Source organism: Phoxinus phoxinus (genome assembly GCF_949152265.1).
Source record: "Phoxinus phoxinus genome assembly, chromosome: 6".
Taxonomy (NCBI): domain Eukaryota; kingdom Metazoa; phylum Chordata; class Actinopteri; order Cypriniformes; family Leuciscidae; genus Phoxinus; species Phoxinus phoxinus.
In genome coordinates this window covers 24,211,826-24,233,281 of record NC_136881.1, presented here as the reverse complement: position 1 = coordinate 24,233,281, position 21,456 = coordinate 24,211,826, and the positions used below count along the sequence as shown (strand labels likewise).

General features: G+C 37.8%; 2 protein-coding genes across 4 annotated transcripts in view; one reads left to right on the top strand and one right to left on the bottom strand.

Annotated features, from left to right (window-relative positions):
* Positions 1 to 245: 245 nt before the first annotated feature.
* inab (internexin neuronal intermediate filament protein, alpha b) lies at positions 246 to 5,277 on the bottom strand. Its single transcript, XM_079615738.1, has 3 exons — positions 3,944 to 5,277; positions 2,906 to 3,030; positions 246 to 2,678 (listed from the first exon to the last, which is right to left on the bottom strand). The coding sequence occupies exons 1-3, from the start codon at positions 4,973 to 4,975 to the stop codon at positions 2,423 to 2,425; spliced, it is 1,413 nt and encodes a 470-aa protein (XP_079471864.1). The 5' UTR covers positions 4,976 to 5,277; the 3' UTR covers positions 246 to 2,422.
* Positions 5,278 to 13,259: 7,982 nt separating this feature from the next.
* The window catches only part of nt5c2b (5'-nucleotidase, cytosolic IIb), a 34,198-nt gene continuing 26,001 nt past the window's right edge, over positions 13,260 to 21,456 (top strand). Inside the window, exons 1-3 of one of the 3 annotated variants that reach the window (XM_079615728.1) lie at positions 13,260 to 13,683; positions 15,748 to 15,871; positions 21,153 to 21,226. In XM_079615728.1, the coding sequence (XP_079471854.1) occupies positions 15,768 to 15,871; positions 21,153 to 21,226 (178 nt within the window). In that variant the 5' untranslated portion in view covers positions 13,260 to 13,683; positions 15,748 to 15,767. Of the gene's footprint in view, positions 13,684 to 15,747; positions 15,872 to 19,896; positions 20,379 to 21,152; positions 21,227 to 21,456 lie in introns of those variants that run through there. The other 2 variants (XM_079615727.1, XM_079615729.1) reach the window with 2 other exon arrangements.

The following is a 21,456-nucleotide window of genomic DNA, read 5'->3' as shown; positions in this document are numbered from 1 at the left end:
AGCTTGATCTACGTATTCCTCGTCTCCATGAGCTTTGTCCTACACGTAACGTGACCGAAGTTTATTACTTACTTATTTTAAGGCAAGGGGTTTCCTCACTTTTTTAAGTTGTCAACTGATCACTTTTTACATGCATGTAATGCCTTGAGTTCTACTGCAACAGTGAATTATAAGTACAATACTAAAATAAGTGCAATGAAACAAAATCACATTAAATTACTAACAACAGACACATTAATATGGGCTTCATAATGTCAAGTCTTTATTGGTCATGTGCCATATAGCAATAAGATAATGATTAAATATAAATGACATTAACTACATTCGGCTCCTAAAGTTTTCAGTCATCTAGTACACAGTGGCTCCTACACACTACTAGATAGCAAACAAGGTCACATTCTTAACAGAAATAAAATATTAATGCACACCCTGCCAGATTGAGAAAGCTGCTGGTGGCTTAAGGCATTTTTAAAAAACCTAGAGCATTCATACATAAACAGTATAGCATTTTCAATGGATTGTTATATATTGGTGTAAAAGTGGGTTGCCTTTTTATGGAGGAATGTTGATCGCACATGCATTACAAAAGTTTGGCAGTGCAGGTTTGAAATTCTTCTTCAAACTGCATTGTGTCGCTACGCTTTCTGCAATCACCTTTGACCCTCCCAAAAATAATGGAACAATTCCTAAAACGTTCAGATTTGATGCTAATTTTTGTGACTTGGTTACCAGGTTTAGTTAATGAGCATCTATGAGAATGGAAAGACAAATTTCCAGATTTGCCTGACATTCCCTCGCAGCTAAGCATGCCAACGTCACAGTGTTTATCGGAAAAATGACTTCCGACAGAGAAAGAAGTCCATTCACTTTGCTTTCTATACAATTCTTCAAGTGAATTGAGCCCAACTATATAAATCCGTTCAAACTAAAGAGTGCAGCAAGTCAGGCTTAACAAAGCATAGAGGCAAGAGGCAAGTGGTATCAAAACCTGGCAGTGTAGCAGAAGTGTTATGCGGATATTTCACGCATTTACATTTAATATGTTATACGTTTACCAAAGGGATTTATTGTTGAGCCATGGTTTCACTATGACAGTTCTTTGCATGAGAGTACACTGAGTGTAGAGAACTAGTTTCAAGTATGAAGTTTAGGTGTTCGGGATGCATTGTGATAAGTTGTGTTAGTGACTGCGTTTCCACGCTGTCAATGTGCTTCAGGCATCCATAAGTATAGAAAGATAATGTTGAGATGATTATATATATATTCTAACTTTTAAAGATAGTTAGATTTCTTAACAATTTCAAAACATTTGTTTTATCCGCCCAAACACAACCAATTCTGGACAAACTCAGAAGCAGCAGGGTATACTGAACTTAAAGCTGGCTCCAAAAAAATCCACCAGTTCTTGTTTCTCATTCAAACTCACACTTTCTTTTCACAATACCTATCTCCCTATTTCTCAAATAATTCTACCCTATAGCTTTTGTTATGACAGTTGATGTGGATGAGATGCTGTTTACATATTTGTAAGTGCCCTGACTTGATTGGCTTTACAGTATTTGTCAAAATGTTTATTAATCACAAGCATTTAGCAGCATGTGAAAGGCTTCAGCAGTGTTGTGTAACAGTCTCGCTCCCAGTCTTGCCCGTTGGCTGGTGAACTAATTTAGCCTTAAGTACTGAGAGGGATGGCAGGCACACTGCTATGAAAGTATTGGTAAACTGCTATTGGACCTACATACAGTCACCATGCAAACAGCAGACACACCTCATGCAGTGAGGACTTGCTATTAGGCTCAAATCCTTGTCATTTTTAAAGGGGAAGTGGGTCTGGATTGGAAGAAATGTTTAAAAAGGAACTAAGAGCAGTCTTGGAGAGGAATTTGAGTGGAGTTTTTATATATGTATAGTTCTGGATTTTTATTCATTTATTGGCAGGAATGTATGAGCATGCCGAGAAGTTAACTGGAGTTACAGATGCAATTGTTACAAGGGCTGGCATGATGCAAAGACAACAATAATTGCTTTGTCATGCTTTCATTATAAGACAAGTTTTGTGATGGTTTTAGGAAAAACTGCAGCACAGAAAGCTACCTTCACCAAAGCTAAACACGTAAACATTTCCTTAACGGAGTGCGCTGAGAGAAACCCTTTACAGTGCAGTTAACAGGAGCGATATGACTCTGAAACAATGCATCCACAGAGATATATGCATCAAACAATGTGACACCTGGGGTGTCTTGAGTAGTTAGTGGTTTGCTACAGAGGGACTGCTGTGACTATGTGGGAGGTTAATTAGTGGAGAAAAATACACTAGATTCCTCTCTGAGACCCCCTTTGTGGCGGGGAGTTATTTGGGAAAAGCAAAGCGAGTAACGGAGAAGGCAGAGGGAGGAGAGGATGAAAGAAAGGGATGAGACATTTAGTTTTTCTGGTTGGTGGCATTCAAGTCTCCAGAGTCGATCTTGTCACCCTTCTTGGAGTCGTCAGACTGGGAGGAGCCTTTGACGGACTTGCTGCTCTGCTGATGTTTGTCGTCATCATCCTTGTCCTCTTTCTTTCTGCTCGCGCCAGAGCTGCTGTACATACGGGACTGGTAGCTGTAGCCGGACATCGAGCCGGGGGTGGGGTAGTTGATCCCAGTGCTGATACGTGTCTCCTCCCCTTCCAGCAGTTTCCTGAGACGGGCGATAAAGGAGAGGGTGGAACAAAGAGAAGGTGGTGAGGCAGGGTGTGGTGGAAAAGGTGGGATGAAAGAGCAATACATTTCTGTATGAAAATCACATCAGTAGATGTCACAAGAGTAATTCTCACAATTTTCATTTTAGGTGTGTTGATAAAAAATAGATCAAATTACAGTATGGATTCACCTACACGTCAATTGTCACATGTCAGTTGTTTATACCTGTAAGCAGCAATTTCTATGTCAAGAGCCATCTTGACATTCAGCAAGTCTTGGTACTCCCTAAGGTGACGGGCCATCTCATTCTTAGTGCCCCTCAGCTCATTCTCCATCTGCCCAATTGAATCCTGTGTGATGTTACATGATATAGTTATGATCAAAAATACTTAATGATTTGATTGGATGATGGACATATTTACACTTAAAAAAATAGAGGTTTTCGCAGTGATGCCATTGAAGAACCATTTTTGAGTTCCCCAAATAACCTTTCAGTGTACAGCTCTCAAAAGAACAATTGTTCTTGGTGTGAAGAGAAACACCCAAAGAACACCCTCTCCACTATTAAGAATGTTTTGTGCAATGGAAAGGTTCCATGAATTTTAAAGGATCTTTATGGAACCTTCAATGCAAAGAAAGAAAGAAAGAAAGAAAGAAAGAAAGAAAGAAAGAAAGAAAGAAAGAAAGAAAGAAAGAAAGAAAGAAAGAAAGAAAGAAAGAAAGAAAGAAAGAAAGAAAGAGATTTATACTGGCTTCCTTTTACTTTCCTTTAAATGTGCTGCTTGTGGAAAAGCTTTTAGATTTTTTTCATGGGCTAAAGCACTTACATTCATTATTTAATAACACGTTGTTATCATTATTTTATGATAACTTATATTAAAAGGTTTGGAAAACCTTATAAATAAAATATCTAATGCGGGCTGTTGATTTAGTTATGTCTGGGAAGTAGCTAATTTTAGCACCATGGACAGAGCAGTAACATTCACAGTCAGTTGCTGTGGTCACGCCCATTTCACAGGGATCTTTTGTTTGCTGTTTGGTTAACAGAAACACAGGTTTCAAGCGCTGATATATATATAGGCTAGATATAGCCTATATATTTTATTTAAACATTTGTTTGGCTATTTATTTGTTTTGGTGTAAGAAAGCACCAATATCCTCAGTATTTTAATCATATTTATATTTTAAAATAAAGTTAAACTCTTTACATCGTTTGCCTTAACTGAGTTGAACACGCGTAAAATCTAAATTGAGCAAACCCACCTGGTAACCCATGACCTCAGCGTTGTGACTGTCCTCCATCTCATGAATCTGCCTTTCCATTGATTCGTTGGTTCCCTTTAAACTCTCGATTTCAATGGTCTTGGACTGCACCTGTCTCCTGTACTCGTTGAGCTCTTCCCTACTCGCGCGAATGACCTCGTTGCTCTTGTTGGCCTGGTCGCTAAGATCGGCGAACTTGGACTTGTACCACTCTTCAGCGGATTGCAAGTTCTTACTCGCAATCACCTCGTACTGGCCGCGAATCTCCTTAAGGGCGGAGGTAAGGTCGGGTTTAGCCACTTCCATCTCAACGGACACCTGGGCAGCCTGGATCATGTTCATGAGCTCCGCCACCTCCTCCTCGTGCAACTTTCTCGTGAAGTTGATCTCGTCCAGAAGGGATTCGATCTTTTTCTCCAGGTCTAGGCGCACCATGGTGGCGTTGTCCACGTCTTTCTTGAAACCTCTAAGCGTTTGATCAGCTTCCTCGCGCATTCTCATCTCCTCCTCGAACTTCTCCTGGAGTTTCTGAAGTTCCTCCTCAATGCTGTCGCGCTCGAACATCATCTGATTCTTCTCCGCGTTGAGTTCCTCGAGTTGGGACCTCAGTTCCCGGATCTCCTGCTGGTAGAGTTCGGCCAAACGGGACGGTTCTGTCTGGCGCTGGCGCAAGGTCACGAGTTCGGCTTCCAGCACTTTGTTGTGCTGCTCCAAATTGCGAACTTTATCAATGAACATCGCGAAACGGTCATTGAGCCCTTGCATCTGCTCTTTCTCGTTGGTACGGATGATTTTGAACTCATTGTTAAGCGCTGTGCTCTGGGTGAAGTCTAAGTTTTCCAGCGTCAAAGATGGATAGGCAGATCGGGTGGAGCGCTTATAGGAGCTTGGGATGTTGGTGCGGGTCACGGACTGGTTCTTAAACCCGCTCCGGGAGCTGCTCATCCGGGATGGAGAGGCTGAGAAGCGGGTAGAGTCCCCGAAGATCTTCCGGTAGGAAGAGGCAGAGTAGATGTCGGATCCGTAGCTCATCTTGGCGTTTGAAGACAAGAGAGCAGAACACAGGCGGCGTCTCCTTTTATACCAGGACCGTCCCAATCAATAATTTACGGGTCCGTGCTACTCTTCGCATTCAACCTTCCCCACTGCAGATGTTTTAGATGGACAGACCCCAAAGAAATCCGACAAATTAGCTGATCTATTGGTTATTTTTAACTTTTAAAAGCGCAAAGAGTGCTTTTTTGCCAGTGTTCTGCTCAGTCCTTCCCTGGAATCTCAGGTCGGCAGCAGCGAGCGGATGGAACTGTCCGTTTTGGCGCAGTGCTGATGTCAACAAAATACCTTATCGTTTATTTACTCACTGACTCACCCACACATCATAACGTCACATCTGTGGAAAATACCTATGCCATCCCATCTCTGAAAACAATCACACCTATATCAAGTCGGCTACACAGACCATACCATTGTGATAAGACCACTAACTTTTATCATTACTAGGCTATTATTTGTATTATTATTATTAGCCCATTTATTAAGTAAAATAATAATAATAATAATAATTGCACAATTATATTATGTTAATTCACAAATGTATTATAATTATGCTATTAAGAACTGTTCGTAAAATATGTTTGTATTAAGGTCAAATGGGTCTAATGACTAGTTCATTGAGCTTCTGCTAACTACTGCCATAATTGCTGCAGAGACTTCTGGGAATGTCCATATAGTAATAATAAAACGATGATTTATTGCTAATGAAAACCATCACTTTTGAATGGCCAATACGTTTGATATTTCTATTTAAAATTGTAGGTAGGCTAATTCATATTGTAGATCCAGTTTTTGGGACATTTTTATTTTTAAATTATTGTAAACAAAATTATTTATATTTGCACAGTGTAGATTAGCTGTAGGAAATAAAAGTTTCCTTTTGTCCATTTTGAACCGAGTTATACAAATATAAATGCAATAGTCGTCATAAACTTAGTGACTATAGGTTCCTCACATATCAACCAATAAATCCCAGATAGCCTGTCACATAATTTAACCTGTCAGTAAATGCCATTATGTTAAACTCGAAACGACTGTAAGAGTAAAAGTAAGATGGGGCTACACAACCATCTAGCAGTTATACACTGCTGCCATCTGTTGGCTGATTCGAGATCTCAACAGATTGAAGACAAAACGAACAAGGTCAATTTTGGCAGACGTTCCATGTCTTGTGTGGCCTTCATAGTTAGACAGTATTTGTGTTCCCATTTATATTTAGACTGTATTTGTGATTAAAAAAAATTTAGATTGTATTTGGGTTGACAGGAATTGTGTTTTTAATACACCACATGAACTCACAACCTCCACAGTAGGAGTATGATGGGGCATATAGGGCTCTACAATAAAATAAAATGTATTAAATAATACCATACAATATACATGTTTAGGTTATTTACAATTTTTCTTGTCGCTTTGGCACATTTCTTTAAGATTTGCAAACTAGTAGGTGGATTTCTCAAAACAATTTGTACAAACAGCACCATGCAATGGATTACCTGCAAAAGCCTGTAACTTGCTCAAAATCTTTAATCCATCTCTTAAAAGTAAGTATTTATTATGCCAATAAACATACCAGTGCCCTCAGAATGACAAGTCCTTGTGTCTTTGCTCACAGACAAGATAGATAGGCAAATGCTTAGTCATGTTGTCAATATAACAGTGTACTCTGTCAGTATTTTCAGATGAAAACTATATTGATTACACACACACACACACACACACACACACACACACACACACACACACACACACACACACACACACACACTATTTTTCTCTCTCTCTCTTTCTCTGTCTCTCTCTCTTTCTCTCTTTACATGTTCTGAAGCATTTAAATGATTGAGGACACGGTTGTTCTCCCAACATTCAGCTTCACCTTTCACCGCCTCGGCCGTAAGGTCATGATTGAGAACATGGTCCACAATAGGACAATAGAAACATCTCTACACTCTTCTTCCTCTTCCTCTGTTTTGCCTCCACACCCTTCCATCACACTTACTCACTCCTCTTCTTTTTACAGAGTGTTGACCCTGTTTGTTTCATTGTTGTTCTTCCATTGTCAGAATTTGTAACACTAAGCTGTCAATACTTGCCAAATTACAGTTTTTCTCAGTCGCTTTGGTGCATTTCTCACATCACTATTTACATTTGCACAACAGTTAGTTCAACCTCCACAACATTTAGTCATTTGTGCACATCATAGTAGCAGTTTCTCATTCCTTCGAACAAATTGCAAATGCTTTTGGATATGCATCAATTGCTTTCATACAACTCTCTGCTGTTTTATAACATTATCATTTGCTTATGTCAAGTCAGTCAAAATTAACTATACTTGTGAATGCTGAATAGTCATTCCATATAAAACTAATAGTCTTCCTTTCATTGCTTGAGTCATTACATGCAAAAATGTTGAACTAGTTGTCAAAAACTGTCAAGCAAATTTTACACATTTTTTAAAATCATTTTTGAAAATGTCTCCTAAATTGAACAATTTATCTTAGCTGAATCTCAACTTTCACTGATGCGAAGGGGTGTGTGAAGCATTTGCAACCAATGATAAGCCACTTCTCTACAATCACTGTCAGAGCTGAATCCCATAAACCCCCACTTTACAAGCATACATGAACCAAGCAGGACATAGTGTGTACCATTTCTACAATACTGTGCAGAAATGGAAGGCCAGCCTTGTGAAAAAGGGGTGCGGGTGAGGGTGCGGGTGAGAGTGAGGGTGAGGGTGAGAGTGAGAGTGAGAGTGAGGGTGCGAGTGCGGGTGCAGGACGGGGAAGGGGAAGGGGAAGGGGAAGGGGAAGGGGAAGGGGAAGGGGAAGGGGAAGGGGAAGAAGAGGCCAAGTACATAGGCGGATCCCTGATGAAATCAGGGGTACAATTGTGGATCAATTGTGGTACAAATGTTAGGGCTACAACAGGGGTACAACTGTTGTCAATCACGGCCTCACAATGGCTGAGGCTGGTCGAAGGGTGCAGCCAAATGTTGGGAGAACCACTGTAAATTCAATTATTCAAACATTTCGTCAGGTGTGTATAAATGGCATATCCCCAGTCTTGCTCCATACAACACACAACATCTGCTGACTTTGTTAGACACTCTTTACAGGGACATCATCCCTGAAAATGAGAGGGGTCTAACTGGAGACCATCTGAGCAAGCATGTTGTTGTTTTGGATTGCATTGCAAGAGATGATATTTGCTGTGATGTTGATGAAATTATGTGGCCAGACAGAGAGGAACGTCTGGATGTGCATGAATGATTACAGTACTATGTATGTTGTATGTTCAGTTCCAATATGTACTGCAATATTGTTTGCAGTTGTGCACAGCTCTACCCAAAGGGAGTTTATGTTTGTTGTAAACAAGGGTGTATTTTTTCTTTTGCAAAATGCTGTGAACAAATTAGAATTGCAAAGAGCATATGCAGTAAAAATGTGAAACATTCAGTGTCTTGTACTCAGTTACCTCACTAAATAAAGTAATGTGTAACTTTACTGTATTTTTCAAATGGCTGTGCAAATAGTATATAGTGCTGTCTTGAGCATTTTCAGGTAGTGTCACCAATATCTGACTTTTTTGCATTGGAAAACATTTACAGAGTAAACTGTCATAATGAAAACATGACAAAGCCATTTGACTATCTTGTTCATAGCAATGGTGTCAAGACTTTTCATCTTGATGACATTGACACTTTCATTGAAATGAATACTTGCTTTTGAGGAATGAGCGATCCATTTTGAGCAAGTGACACGCTTTTGCAGGTTATCAACTAGGTTTTGCAGTTTGTACTAATTGTTTTGAGAACTGCATTAACTGTTGTGCAAATGTAAATAGTGATGTGAGAAATGCACCAAAGCGACTGAGAAAAACTGTAAGCTTCATGAGATGCACCTCTGAGCTATTTTAGAAAACTGGTTGATTGATCTAATGCTTTACATTTCCCTTCATTAGTGAAATTCAAGATTTGCCTGTGCAATTCATCACTTTAGGACAAAAAAAGTCTGATTGAGATAGAAAATATTTATGACAGTTTATGACAACTAGTTCAACCATTTTGCATCTAATGACTTTTGCAAGGAATACCAAGATGTCTTGAGGAGTAAGACTATTCAACAAAGAACCCATGTAATATATTTTGATCAACATGACATAAGCAATTGATCTGAAACAGCAGACAATTGTACATAATTGCATGAATGTAACAAAGCATTTAAAATTTGTTCAAAAGAATGAGAAATTGCTTTTATGATGTGCACAAGTGACAAGATGATGTGGAGGTTGAACATGAAGTTTTGAGAATTTCAGTTGTGATCTGAGAAATGTACCAAAGCAACTGAGAAAAACTTAATAAAATCTAAAACATATCTAGCATATGTATATTGAAATCAACAAAATATTGAAATGAATTAGTTTTATAATACTATTTATTAATGAATATGATTGAATCTACCTGACTATATAGCTACACAAATAATAAATGTAATAGATAGATAGATAGATAGATAGATAGATAGATAGATAGATAGATAGATAGATAGATAGATAGATAGATAGATAGATAGATAGATAGATAGATAGATAGATAGATAGATAGATAGATAGATAGATAGATAGATAGATAGTATAATGACAAACAATGTCATCATAGGAGACCATTTGGGAAAACATCTGTCAGGTGATGTGTGAGGATAATATAAATATAATATAAATATCAAAATATGTGGTGAACAGTCATGTGAAAAAGAAAGGACACTCTTTAGAATTGTATTGTGTGTATCAAAACATAATAAAAATCATTATGGTGGTATGGTTTGTGTTTGTTTGTTCGATTCAGAGATTGTTTTTGATCTGTTGCTCATGTCTGTTTCGTTGGTTCCCAGTCTGTTAGCCTAATTGGTTCAGTTGTCTCCCTGTTTGTCACTATAGTTTCTAATTGATTGTTAGTTCTGTCCAGGTGAGTCTTGGTAATTAGCTCCTCGGTTTCTGTCTATTTAAGCCCTGAGTATCAGTTCTTTTTCAGTTCTGCGTTGTGTCAAGTTGGTTGTTCTGTTCATGAGATTCTGTTTTGGAAGTTTTGAGTTTGTTTTTGAATAAAACAGCTGCACTTAGATCCTGTTTCATCTCTGCTGCAACCAGCCTGTGACAGTTAGCAGTTCTTAAATACTACCTCAGATGAACAACAACACATGGCATATTACACTGTCATTATGTATTTAAAGACAAAAAGACAAACTAAGTAAATATGATTAAATTGCTTAGAGTCACTTTTAGCAGCAATAAGTTGAAGGAATCATTTTCTGTATGACAGTACTCTCTCGCATCGTCCTTGAGGAATCTTTGGCCTGTTCTTCTTTACAACGGTGCTTCAGTTCATTGAGGTTTAAGGGCAGTTGGGTTGAGGTCTGGACTTGGACTGACTGGGTCCAACAACTTGATTCTTTTCTTTTTAAGCCATTCTGTTGTAGATTTGCTTGGGATCATTGTCCTGTTGCATGACCCAAGCTTTAGTTGTCGGACAGATGCCCTCACATTTGACTCTGGGATATATTGGTATAAATTGGAATTGGCACTTTCAAGGCCCAGAAAGTTGGTAAAGACATTGTTAAAATAGTCCATGTGACCACAGTGGTTCAACCTTAATGTTATGAAGCAATGAGAAAATAAAAATAAATAAAAAATATTTACTTTATTTAACAATTTATTCTCTTACGTGTCCGTCTCTGACACTGTTCACGTTGTGTTTTGCAGTGTTTGGTTCTACGTCAGAACACTGGCTCAGTATTGGCCGGCTCCTGCATCAGCACCACACGCATGGGTCGTGGAGCTCACGTGAACAGCGCCAGAGACTGACACAGAAGAGAATACATTTTTGAATGAAGTTGTTATTTTTTACACATTTAAGGTTGAACCACTGGAGTCACATGGACTATTTTAACTATGTTTTTACTAACTTTCTGGGCCTTGAAAGTGACAATTAGCCTACACTGCAGTTTGTGGGGGCCAGAAAGCTCTGGGATTTTTAATGTATTTTAATCTATATAATAAATGACAGAATTTTCATTTTGGGGTGAGCTAACCATTTAAGGGAATATTTCTCGTTTTAATTTGCAGTTATGGTCAGTTTGTTTAGTTATCATGGGCTTTTAGTTGTTTATGTCTTCCTTTGCTCGTAATGTCCCGCTCCTCATTTGTTACCATGGTCACTGTGATTAGTTTGTTTCTGTCCAGGTGTGTTAATTATCTCGTTTGTATTCACAGTTATACGTTCTACCTCCCTTTCATTCTTTGACCGTTCGTGTTGCGCAGCCTGTTTGTTGGATTATTATAAAAAAAATAGTTGGAACTCTATTCTTCATCATCTACTGTTTGCCTGCAACAACCCGTGACAACATATAGTTTAACTTGATTTGCTAAAACAACTCAAACTAAAACTGAAATAAACATGAATAAAAACTATGTGAAGATATAATTAAAAACAAAAACACAACAACATGACTAAAACTTAAATTAAAACAGAAAGCAGAAATATTAATGTTAATAAAAACTTTAGTAGTATGTATCTCAATGACACTAACAAAAATAAAAATATTACAAATATTTCATAAATAAAAACAACCCTTTGGCAAATTTGAAAACACTTAGGCCTATAAGGTCTCATTTCTAGTTAACAATATTAGTTAACTCACAATATTTCAACAGGCAGCATTTATTAGTCAATGTTCATTTCAACATTTACTAATTCATTTTATTACATGGCTTGGTTAAATTCTAATGTAAATTGTGGTCTGTTATTTCTTGATAACAGACCGCTGCTAAGTATAACACACCGTTGCAATGAAAAACAGAGCGTTGCCATAGACACGGTATTATTTGACGGAAGCAATACAATCGTTTTTAAATCAATAAGCTCCTTTTTAAATCAATATCAGCCTGCCGGGGTTGTATTCGCTATAACAACAGCCTCACTATACATTATCCCTTACTTAAAATCAAAAGTTGTAGGCCTAGGCCTATCTGTTAACACTAGTTAATGCCCTGTGAACTAATGATAACATAAACAACCCCATAACCGCTTACAGTTGTATTTTTATAAACCAACATTAACAAAGATTAGCCTGATAAATGCTGTAATATATATATATATTGCTCATTGTTAGTTCACATTAGATAAGGCATTAACTTAACATATTGTTGTTATCCACATTTCTAATAGTTCATTCTAATAACGATGAACAATAGAACAATTTATTAATCTTAGCTAATAAAAAAATATGGGAACACTTTATTTGACTTATTTACATATTTTTACATATTTAACATAGCCTATGTATTCTTAATTAATATGTTGCATGAATTTACCTTAGTAATAACAGTAAATTATGCTTAATTACATGCAACGAACCCTCAACCAAACCCTAATCCTACCATAACCCTATAGTAAATACATGTTATTAAGTAAGGGATAATGTAGAGCGAGGCGGTTGTTACAGCCTCCGCTTCGCGTCGGGGTCCTGATCAGCCTGTCGGGGTTGTATTCGCTATAACAACCCCCTTGCTCTACATTATCCCACTTATTACTTGGCTACCTACCAAATAAATCAATAATTTGACACAAAATATTGACTTAAAAAGGAGTTTATTGATTTAAAAACGATTGAATTGCTTCCGCTAAAGAACACTGTGTCCATGGCAACGCTCTGTTTTTCATGGCAACGGTGTGTTATCCTTAGCAGCGGTCTGTTATCAAGAAATAACAGACCGCATTCTACATTAGAATTCAACCAAGCCATTTAATAATTAATTTTAATCCATTAATTCATTAATAATTACACTGTAACAATGACCTTAAACTAATGTGTAACCTATTATAAATACATTGTTAGTTCATAATAGGCCCATTTCTTAAATACATAATTTATGCTATTGTTCACCACAATTTGGATGTGTAACGTTATACAATATGATCATCCTTTAACATCCTTTAACCCTATTATTGTTATTATAAATACAAATTATTATTAAAGCTATGTGATAGTTTCAATTTGAATTATTATTAAAATAATATTTGAAAAATATTGAGTTACATTTTTTTTCAAGTATAGCAATACGTAGTTTGATTTAAATCCATTAAAAAAAAATTAATCAACTTTTATTTATTAAGTCATTTCAATCTTGTTTTTTTGTTGTTGTTTTTTGTTACATTTTTACACAGCTTTTGCACTGACCCCCAGCAATCCCCTTTGAGGCCTCCTTTGAAAACACCTATTTACTAGATTTAGTCAGCTTATTTAAACTATTTCGTTACACCTTACTTTAAAGTATTGCCGTAAGCAATCAGGCTAAAAACCCAGTAAACAATGATCTGCCAGTAGACCAACCATCTTCAAGAGTCCGCCTGTCCCGCCTTCACATTACACCGTCTCTGATGTGTTGACAGGTTTCGCTCCTCCTCTTCTGGATGTAGCACAGCGCAAGCACCGCCTCGTCCTGCCCCTCAACAACTGCTTACAACACGGTTATGAAAAGACGAGCTTTTGATTCACATTAACAGTAAGACTTGCAGCTTCACTTTGAGTAGCTACTGCAGCGATTTCTGTCTTATTGATAGGCTATTTCCTGAAGCGATCGCGGTTTACAGCGCTACCGGTGCACTTGAGCTTTTTGTGCATTGACGGAAGGTGAGTGAGCGAATCGGGTTGAACTTACAGTTGTTGTTAATGTCAACGGTCTTTTTGTAGGCTTTGTGTGAATGTCTATTCGCTACTGTTCTGCTTAACGTTACATAAACAGATCGGTGATGTTTGATGCTCTGCGCGAAGCGAAGCTCAACATGATGTTTAGCAGTGCGCTGTGTGCTTCAGTCAGGATTTGACGAACTCTAGTCAAAATATATTTTACCAGAGCGTAAATAAACAAGATACCAGACGCGATACCGAATATTATGAATGCTCAACGTTAATACATCCTTTACACATCAATACTGGTCTATTGTCAAGCTCTATTTCAGCCATTTTCGTGGGAAATTCTATAGCTGCTTGGCCTTAGCAAGCCCATAACGTCCTCGGGGGCTTTGTCCTTGTTTTTAGCTGCTGAATGTAACTTTTTGTGGTTATGATTGTGCAAAAAGGCATCTAAATAGGGCAAGCAACACATTGGTTCAGGTTAACTTATGAGTAAGTTTTCATCTCCAGTGTTTTATTGCTGCTGTAAGATTTTGTAGGGAGGTAATTACTTGGCATAACGTTTCTAAACTAGATCTGGGTCAAACTATTAGAGTTTTGGGAATACCTAATCTGTACTATTTGTGAAAAAATTGTTAAATATTGCGAAATATAGAGCTACCCGCTGCAAGGTTACCAAAACCCAACAACCTTCAACTTCTCCCATGACAGCTGAACATCCTGCCAATATAAACAACTTTCAGAAAAAAAGGTTTTCTTTTTGTGGGTCTATTTGGTGTTCAAGGACCAAAAGTACTCAAAAAACCTTCTTTCTTTTTCTGGTTTTCCCAAAAATGTTGATGCAAATCCGTCTGATAGACCACAGTGATTAGCCTAGCTGCCCGCTTGGTGTAAGTTTTTGCTTAATAAATGAAAGGGATTTAACCTACTTTTTTTGGGGAAGGAGGACTTTTTTTTCACCTTTTGTATGTCTTAAGGAGCATGTCTAAATATTTGAAAAAGAGAAAGAATGATAAAATGCATTTCTAAAAAGCAAGCTATCCTATTATATCTGAGAAAAATGATGTCAGCAGCACCGCCTGGAGTTCTTTTCAAACCTTACTGTCTCACTGACATCCCCTTTTCCCTCAACATTAGGATCATAAAATAGACGGCTGGTGGGAAAATCTCCTTCCTTTGCCCTTAAGGTCTCCAGCTTGTTTGTGCAAGTCAGCCTTTGTGAAGGCCAATGGCCCCAGTATGCTGACTCAAGCTTCTATGCTGCATGTCATTCATCTTGCTTCAATAGTTTGAATGGTGCTTCATTTTCTTTTCTGAAGTGTAATTTAACTTCTTTCAAGAGAAAGAGGGAAGAACATATCTGGTTGTCTGTGTTCTGCTTGCTTGCTTGCATTTTGCTCACAGAACTTAAACTGTTTCCATACCAAAAATGAAGCATCTTAGACGCATATTGACAAACTAATCAGGAAGACAGTTCTTTACCAGAAGTTGTGAAAATATAATACAAGACATAGGGCCTGGCCTAGGCTAATACCTGTCAAGCAGTAAACAAAAAATCGATTTCACAATTACTCTTGCTGGTTTTGTGTGTGTGTGTGTGTGTGTGTGTGTGTGTGTGTGTGTGTGTGTGTGTGTGTGTGTGTGTGTGTGTGTGTGTGTGTGTGTGTGTGTGTGTGTGTGTGTGTGTGTGTGTGTTTGTGTTTTTTTACAGTATGTGAGAAACAGCCAGACAAAGCATTTCAAGGCGTAATGCTTTCTATTTAAATTACTCAGATAATCATTAATCAAATCAGTCAGCTGTTATTCTTGTCTTTCTTGATTCTGATGCAATTAGATTAGAAGTTGGCACATAAGCGGGCACAGAAGTTGTGTATTGGCTTGCTTAATGGGTGATTAGAATCTACAGATAATAACTAATCCAATCTAAGAAACCTAAGTGCATTCATTCTTTAATGGAATCTTTTGGTGCCTAAGAGAACGAAGAATCACTTAAAATGCATTGCTTGAGGTTTTTCTATTATTTCTTGAAGTATTTAATAGGTGTTTTAAATCTCTTTACAGACTCAGAACTGACAAATTTAATGATGACGACATCATGGAGTGATCGACTTCAGAACTATGCAGACCTTCCGGCAAACATGGATGGCCTGGCAATGAAGAAATACAGGAGAGAGGCCTACCATAGGTATAACAGAAGAGCAGACTGACTGTATAGTATAATGACTGTCACTGTGTTTAAAGTTGAGTCGCTAGGCTTCCTCAGAAGGAAATAGCATTTTGAATATTTACACCGATTTCACTTTAATTTTAATTTTTTATTTTAATTCACTTTTTAATTTGTTTGCAATCCACTAATTTTAGAAGAGCCCATTGAGTGTATAATAGTTGTAATTCACCTTTGGCTAAGCCCCGCCCCCCTTAGTTACTGTTGGTACGTCCGACAACTTAATCTGGGCTCTGGTTTGGTTTTAACATGGCTTATGCTGTGACAGCTCTTCCTGCTGAAATTTTATCAAACTTTTATAAAGCAGCAAATAAAGTGTCCGATAGAAGTAGGCAAAAGGGGCTGGAATATGCGTTCGAAGGCTATTCAAGACATACAGGTGAAATGCAAGCAACAACAAGGCATCCAAATAGAGGCAAAAGCATAGGGTCATAGTAAAAAAAATGAACCACCGCATATCCTACTAATCGAGACAGAGGCTGGGACTAACAATATCAAGGAGCAACACTGTTCATGCAAAGCTGGGTAGGTCTCTATTCACTTCTATAATCGTTATTACAAAGCAAACGGACTACGCGAGTATAACGTTGTATTTATTAGCAGCGTGTGCTAGCGTATCAACAATTAGGGTAGAGAACCGAAATCATAACCTAAACAGCATAAAACTGTCTAACTAGTATAACTTCACAGTAAGGTTAAAAGCTAAATTTATCTTAGAGCACAAAAGTGTGCTTGTTGATCCTTGAGGGGTTTCGCTGACTGTGAGGACGTCCACACAGTTTAATCCAAAGACGACACTTGTCAGGATTTGACTTCGGTTTTGGAAAGGGACAAAAACGGACACCCCCTACAACCTCTCTGGGAAACGCGTAGCCCATCTGTGTTACAAATGCCCCAGGCACAACGTTTAACCATATTTTTAACCCTAACTGCGACGGTAATAGCCTGCCGAGACCAAAAATATGAGACGCCTGTGTTAAAGTCAATGGAGCGCTGTGAAAAAGTGTCGGACCTCTGTGGGAGCTCGTTCTTGGCTGCGCTGTGATTGGTCAATCTACATTCTAGGGTGTGGCTTAGCCAAAGGCGAATTGTATACTGAGCATTCCATTAGCACACGCTCTATGATTTTTGCATTTTGTGTGCTGCTTTAAGAATGTAAGCCACTCTTTCAAGAAAGCATACTAGTATTTAGACAGCAGCTCCACTGGTAAATTAAGATTTTCTGCTAAAATAAAGAACAAAGCTACCTAATTATAGGCCAAACCCTGCATCTTTGGTTCAAACTACATACTGGAAATGGGCATGGCGGAACACTTGACTGAGAAACATAGAGGAGCTTGTGCAACCCCACAAATATGTTTGTGCGGTGAACTGCCATGCAGTGGACTTATGCAATCTTCTATATAAGGAGGGTCATACGGTTCTTCGTAAAAAACTGCCTCACTTAATATGTGACGTCCCACTTGTGGCATTAATCCAACCAAAGGTTACATCTGTAAGTGTAGTTTACTCTTCCTACTTAACATGAACTTTGACTTTACATCTCTCTGTGCTGAAGCCAAAAGTTCACTGTCTTTTTCCATTACCCAGATAAGTGGGTTGAGATAAGGAAAAGTAAATGTGAGTGTCAAGGCAAGGATTCCACTGTCTGGCTATTTGAGGTCCAAAAGCAGTGGTGTTATCTGGTGTGTGTGATGTGCAGTGAAAAATTTGTCAACTCTCTGAAACTTAGTGGTGGAGCTGTTAAATATATTACAAAATAGAAACAAGATTATAGTCCATGTATATTGTAGAATGACTAAATCTGTGACCCTTAGTACAGTCAAAGTCTTTTTTAAGGTAACTCAGTTCATGCAGCGGCCATCTTTGTAACACTCCCAGGCTATTTATATAGGTAATAAGCATACAATAACCTGCAAACCATCCAGGGGTGGATTAAGTTCTACACAGGCCTCTAGGCTCAGGGATTTTCTCAGTGATGCCCCAACATTTCGGCAACCATTCTAAAATATTCAGGCAGAACCAGATTTTTTTGTTTGGAATGTTTTGGAATATTTTCAAACGGTTGCCAAAACTTTGGTGTATCACTTGTTGAAATGTCATCATTAAGAGATAGAGATCATTGACCAAAGTCATTCACCAAAACAGTTAAAGGAACACTCCGACTTTTTGGGACTTTAGCCTATTCACCTTATCCCCCAGAGTTAGATAAGTCCATACATACCTTTTTCATCTCCGTGCGTGCTATAAGTCTGTTTGACGAACCCATCGCTAGCCTAGCTTAGCACAAAGACTGGATGTGAATGGTTGCAGCTAGCATACTAATCCAAATAAGTGACCAAAATAACGCAAACATTTTCCTATTTACATGTTGTGATTTGTATAGTCACAGAGTGTACAAAAAACAAAGTCACATGAGACACAGACATATTTTAACCGTATAGGTGCTGCGGTTATCACTCCGCCCAAGTAGCAGTGCTTCGCCTTCAGAGAATATAGTTCCCAGTATTTATACGGTTAAAATATGTCTGTGTCTCATGTGACTTTGTTTTTTGTACACTCTGTGACTATACAAATCACAACATGTAAATAGGAAAATGTTTGCGTTATTTTGTCACTTATTTGGATTAGTATGCTAGCTGCAACCATTTACATCCAGTCTTTGTGCTAAGCTAGGCTAGCGGTGGGTGCGTCAAACAGACTTATAGCACGCACGGAGATGAAAAAGGTATGTATGGACTTATGTAACTCTGGGGAATAAGGTGAATAGGCTAAAGTCCCAAAAAGTCAGAGTGTTCCTTTAATGTTTCTCCGATAACACGCTTGGACCATGTGTCCATTTCGTGCAAACAACTTGAATAAGCTACAAATATTATGCTAAAGCAGTAATATGTAAAAAATTTCCCGCTGAAATATCAAGAGACAACTCGTTACCGAAGATTTAATGTATCACCTGAGAACACAACACCCTGAACAGCATAACGAGTTCAATTACTCAATTCCCCAATTGTCCAACTTTTTTTTTTGGTTTTGGGCTAATTGTAAACTTGAATTTTGGTTTCGAAAAAAAATAATAAAAAAAATTGGTGCATCACTAATTTCAACAAAATATTACTAAACTAAAAAACAATGCTCAAATCACTGAAAGTCCTGTAGTCAATAATTTTATGCCTTAAAACTCGCCTTTGATCACCAAAATGACATATTAAAACATTTGTTCCAACCTATTTAAACGTTTTTCGCGGATCCATGAATGTGCAAATTAGCCCCGTCTCCACGCACTCATACAGGTTCTCTAAGTCGATGTATTAGAATGATAATGCGTTTTATGTATCGCTCTCCACAACGTTTGACACTATGGTAATTAATATGATTAGCCTTTTGCTTGACTACGTTATTAAACATTTAATAATGTGTTGCTAATGTTACACAAACCATGTTCCCGTTTGCCATCTCATAGTCAGACAGCTGCCTTCTAAAAACCAGCATCCTTAGAAACGCTTTGAACAACTTAGAACATCAGTGGAGAAAAGGCATATAGCCTAGTTCATCATAACATCGTAATACACATCATACACACAATTCACCCTCTAAATTGGTTTGCTAAATGTACCCGATTTTTCATATCAACAGAAAAACATACCTGGCTTCTCTTGAGACTCCCCTGCTTCAGAGTATAGTAATGATATGATAAAGCCTGCCCACATGTTGACGTGATTTCTTACAAAGGTAGTTAACTTAACATAACATAAACACTGCAGTTTTAAGGAGAAAACACTCAGCAATGGTGTTGACTTATGAATTTGCATATGGGTTGTCTTAAAGCATATTAAAAACACCACATAGACATATAAGCAACATTAAAAACTTGATTTTCACCACAGGGGGTCTTTAAAAGCTTTAATTTTCACATGAACATTCGTGAGTAAACAAACTCAAAAAGGTGGGACTTCCCATTTTACAGGTCCCATATTTCTTCCATTCATTTCTATACAAGTGATCTGCCTCCTCCCCATTATAATGTCTCTGGTACAGTATAAGTAGCCTATTACAGTATAGGGCAACAATGAGGATTCATTTGAGATACAAGAGTAATCTGTTTAGCAGCTGTCTCTAACTAGTGATGCACACTCTGTTGTCTGAGCCGCTGCGCCTGCCTGGTTCTTCCTGCCGTTGTTGATTGTTCTAGATGTCTTTGAAGGGAAGCAAACAACCCCTAACTCAACAACTGGCACAACAACAGAGAATGCTATAGAACTGGCACAATCATTTTTGCAACAAGTCAGAAATTCAATGACAAGAAAGCAGAGAGAGGGGGCTATTGTTTGAACTCTGGGGGTAACAGGGTGAACAGGGAAATGGGCTTGACAGATCAGATAGAGCAGTAACATCCACTCAGAATGCAGCGCACAGGTCCTACCTGGAAAAGTGAATCATGGGATGTAGTCCAATGTTATGCCACCACAAGGTAGGTTTGATTAAAAAAAAATGTTGGTAGTGTTAATACTCTTTTTGTGTGTGTGTGTGTAGAATTTCCCTCTTTTTTAAAATTTTGTACATTTTTATCGGGTTGAAAAATCATTAAGCTTTAAGTCTCTAATGATCTTTTTTTTGTAGTGAAAATATACTAAACATATGTTCAGCTGCTGTGTGAGATTTTTTAATTTGTTATTTCATATAATTGAAATTGCTTCCGCATGCAATATTTAACACTTTTGTAAAATTATGGATGCAATGACAGTGCAGAAATATCCGTCTGTTGTTTTCTGTGATTTATCTCTGTCAGTATCAGATTATATGCACGCACAGAGTGATTCAGAATTTCCTTTGTGTTCATATCTTGGCATTACATACAATGATTTATGGACTAAAGCATAGAGTTAGTCAGTGTGCAATATAAATGCATATAATCTTGATCCCGTCACAGGGAATGGGAGTTTATTTATTGCCTGGAATGCCATACTGTATTGGTTTTTGATATTGTTTCTGAAAGGTATCCCTTTCTCTAAAATTTAAATATATTTATTTTAATTTATTTTATTATGAAATGAAGTAGCATCTGACTGGAGTTTGTCTTAGTAGATTGATGGATTGATATAAATCCTTCACTTCAAGAATGTTTGAATAAGGTCTTTAGGTTCTGGAAAATCACGGTCTTGTTTTTAAACTATTTTAATTGGTTCCTAATCTTTGCAGAATATTTCAACCAAATATACCTCTGACTGTTCCCTTTCTTCCTCAGAGTGTTTGTGAACAGAAGTCTGGCCATGGAAAAGATTAAATGCTTTGGCTTTGACATGGACTACACTTTAGCAGGTGAGATGTTTCCTACTTTAATTGATGATCACTCATAATTGTTTACAGTCAAACGTCTGTTTTGATAGATCTACAGTATGTTTATGTCTCTCAAATAGATCCAGTAACACTCTTGCTTAGAATTTCAGGGTAAACATACAGTAGGATTCTTGGGTATATTTAGCTACCCCTCGTCTGGTTTTGGAATCTGGAAAACCGAGGTGATGTCTCTTATACACAAAGGGCCAGAT

Coding starts and splice junctions, on each gene's coding strand:
- inab (XM_079615738.1), bottom strand. CDS start 4,975: ATGAGCTACGGATCCGACATCTACTCTGCCTCTTCCTACCGGAAGATC. Junction 3,031..3,943: donor CTGAGGTCATGGGTTACCAG/GTGGGTTTGCTC, acceptor AACATCACACAG/GATTCAATTGGGCAGATGGA. Junction 2,679..2,905: donor ATAGAAATTGCTGCTTACAG/GTATAAACAACT, acceptor CGCCCGTCTCAG/GAAACTGCTGGAAGGGGAGG.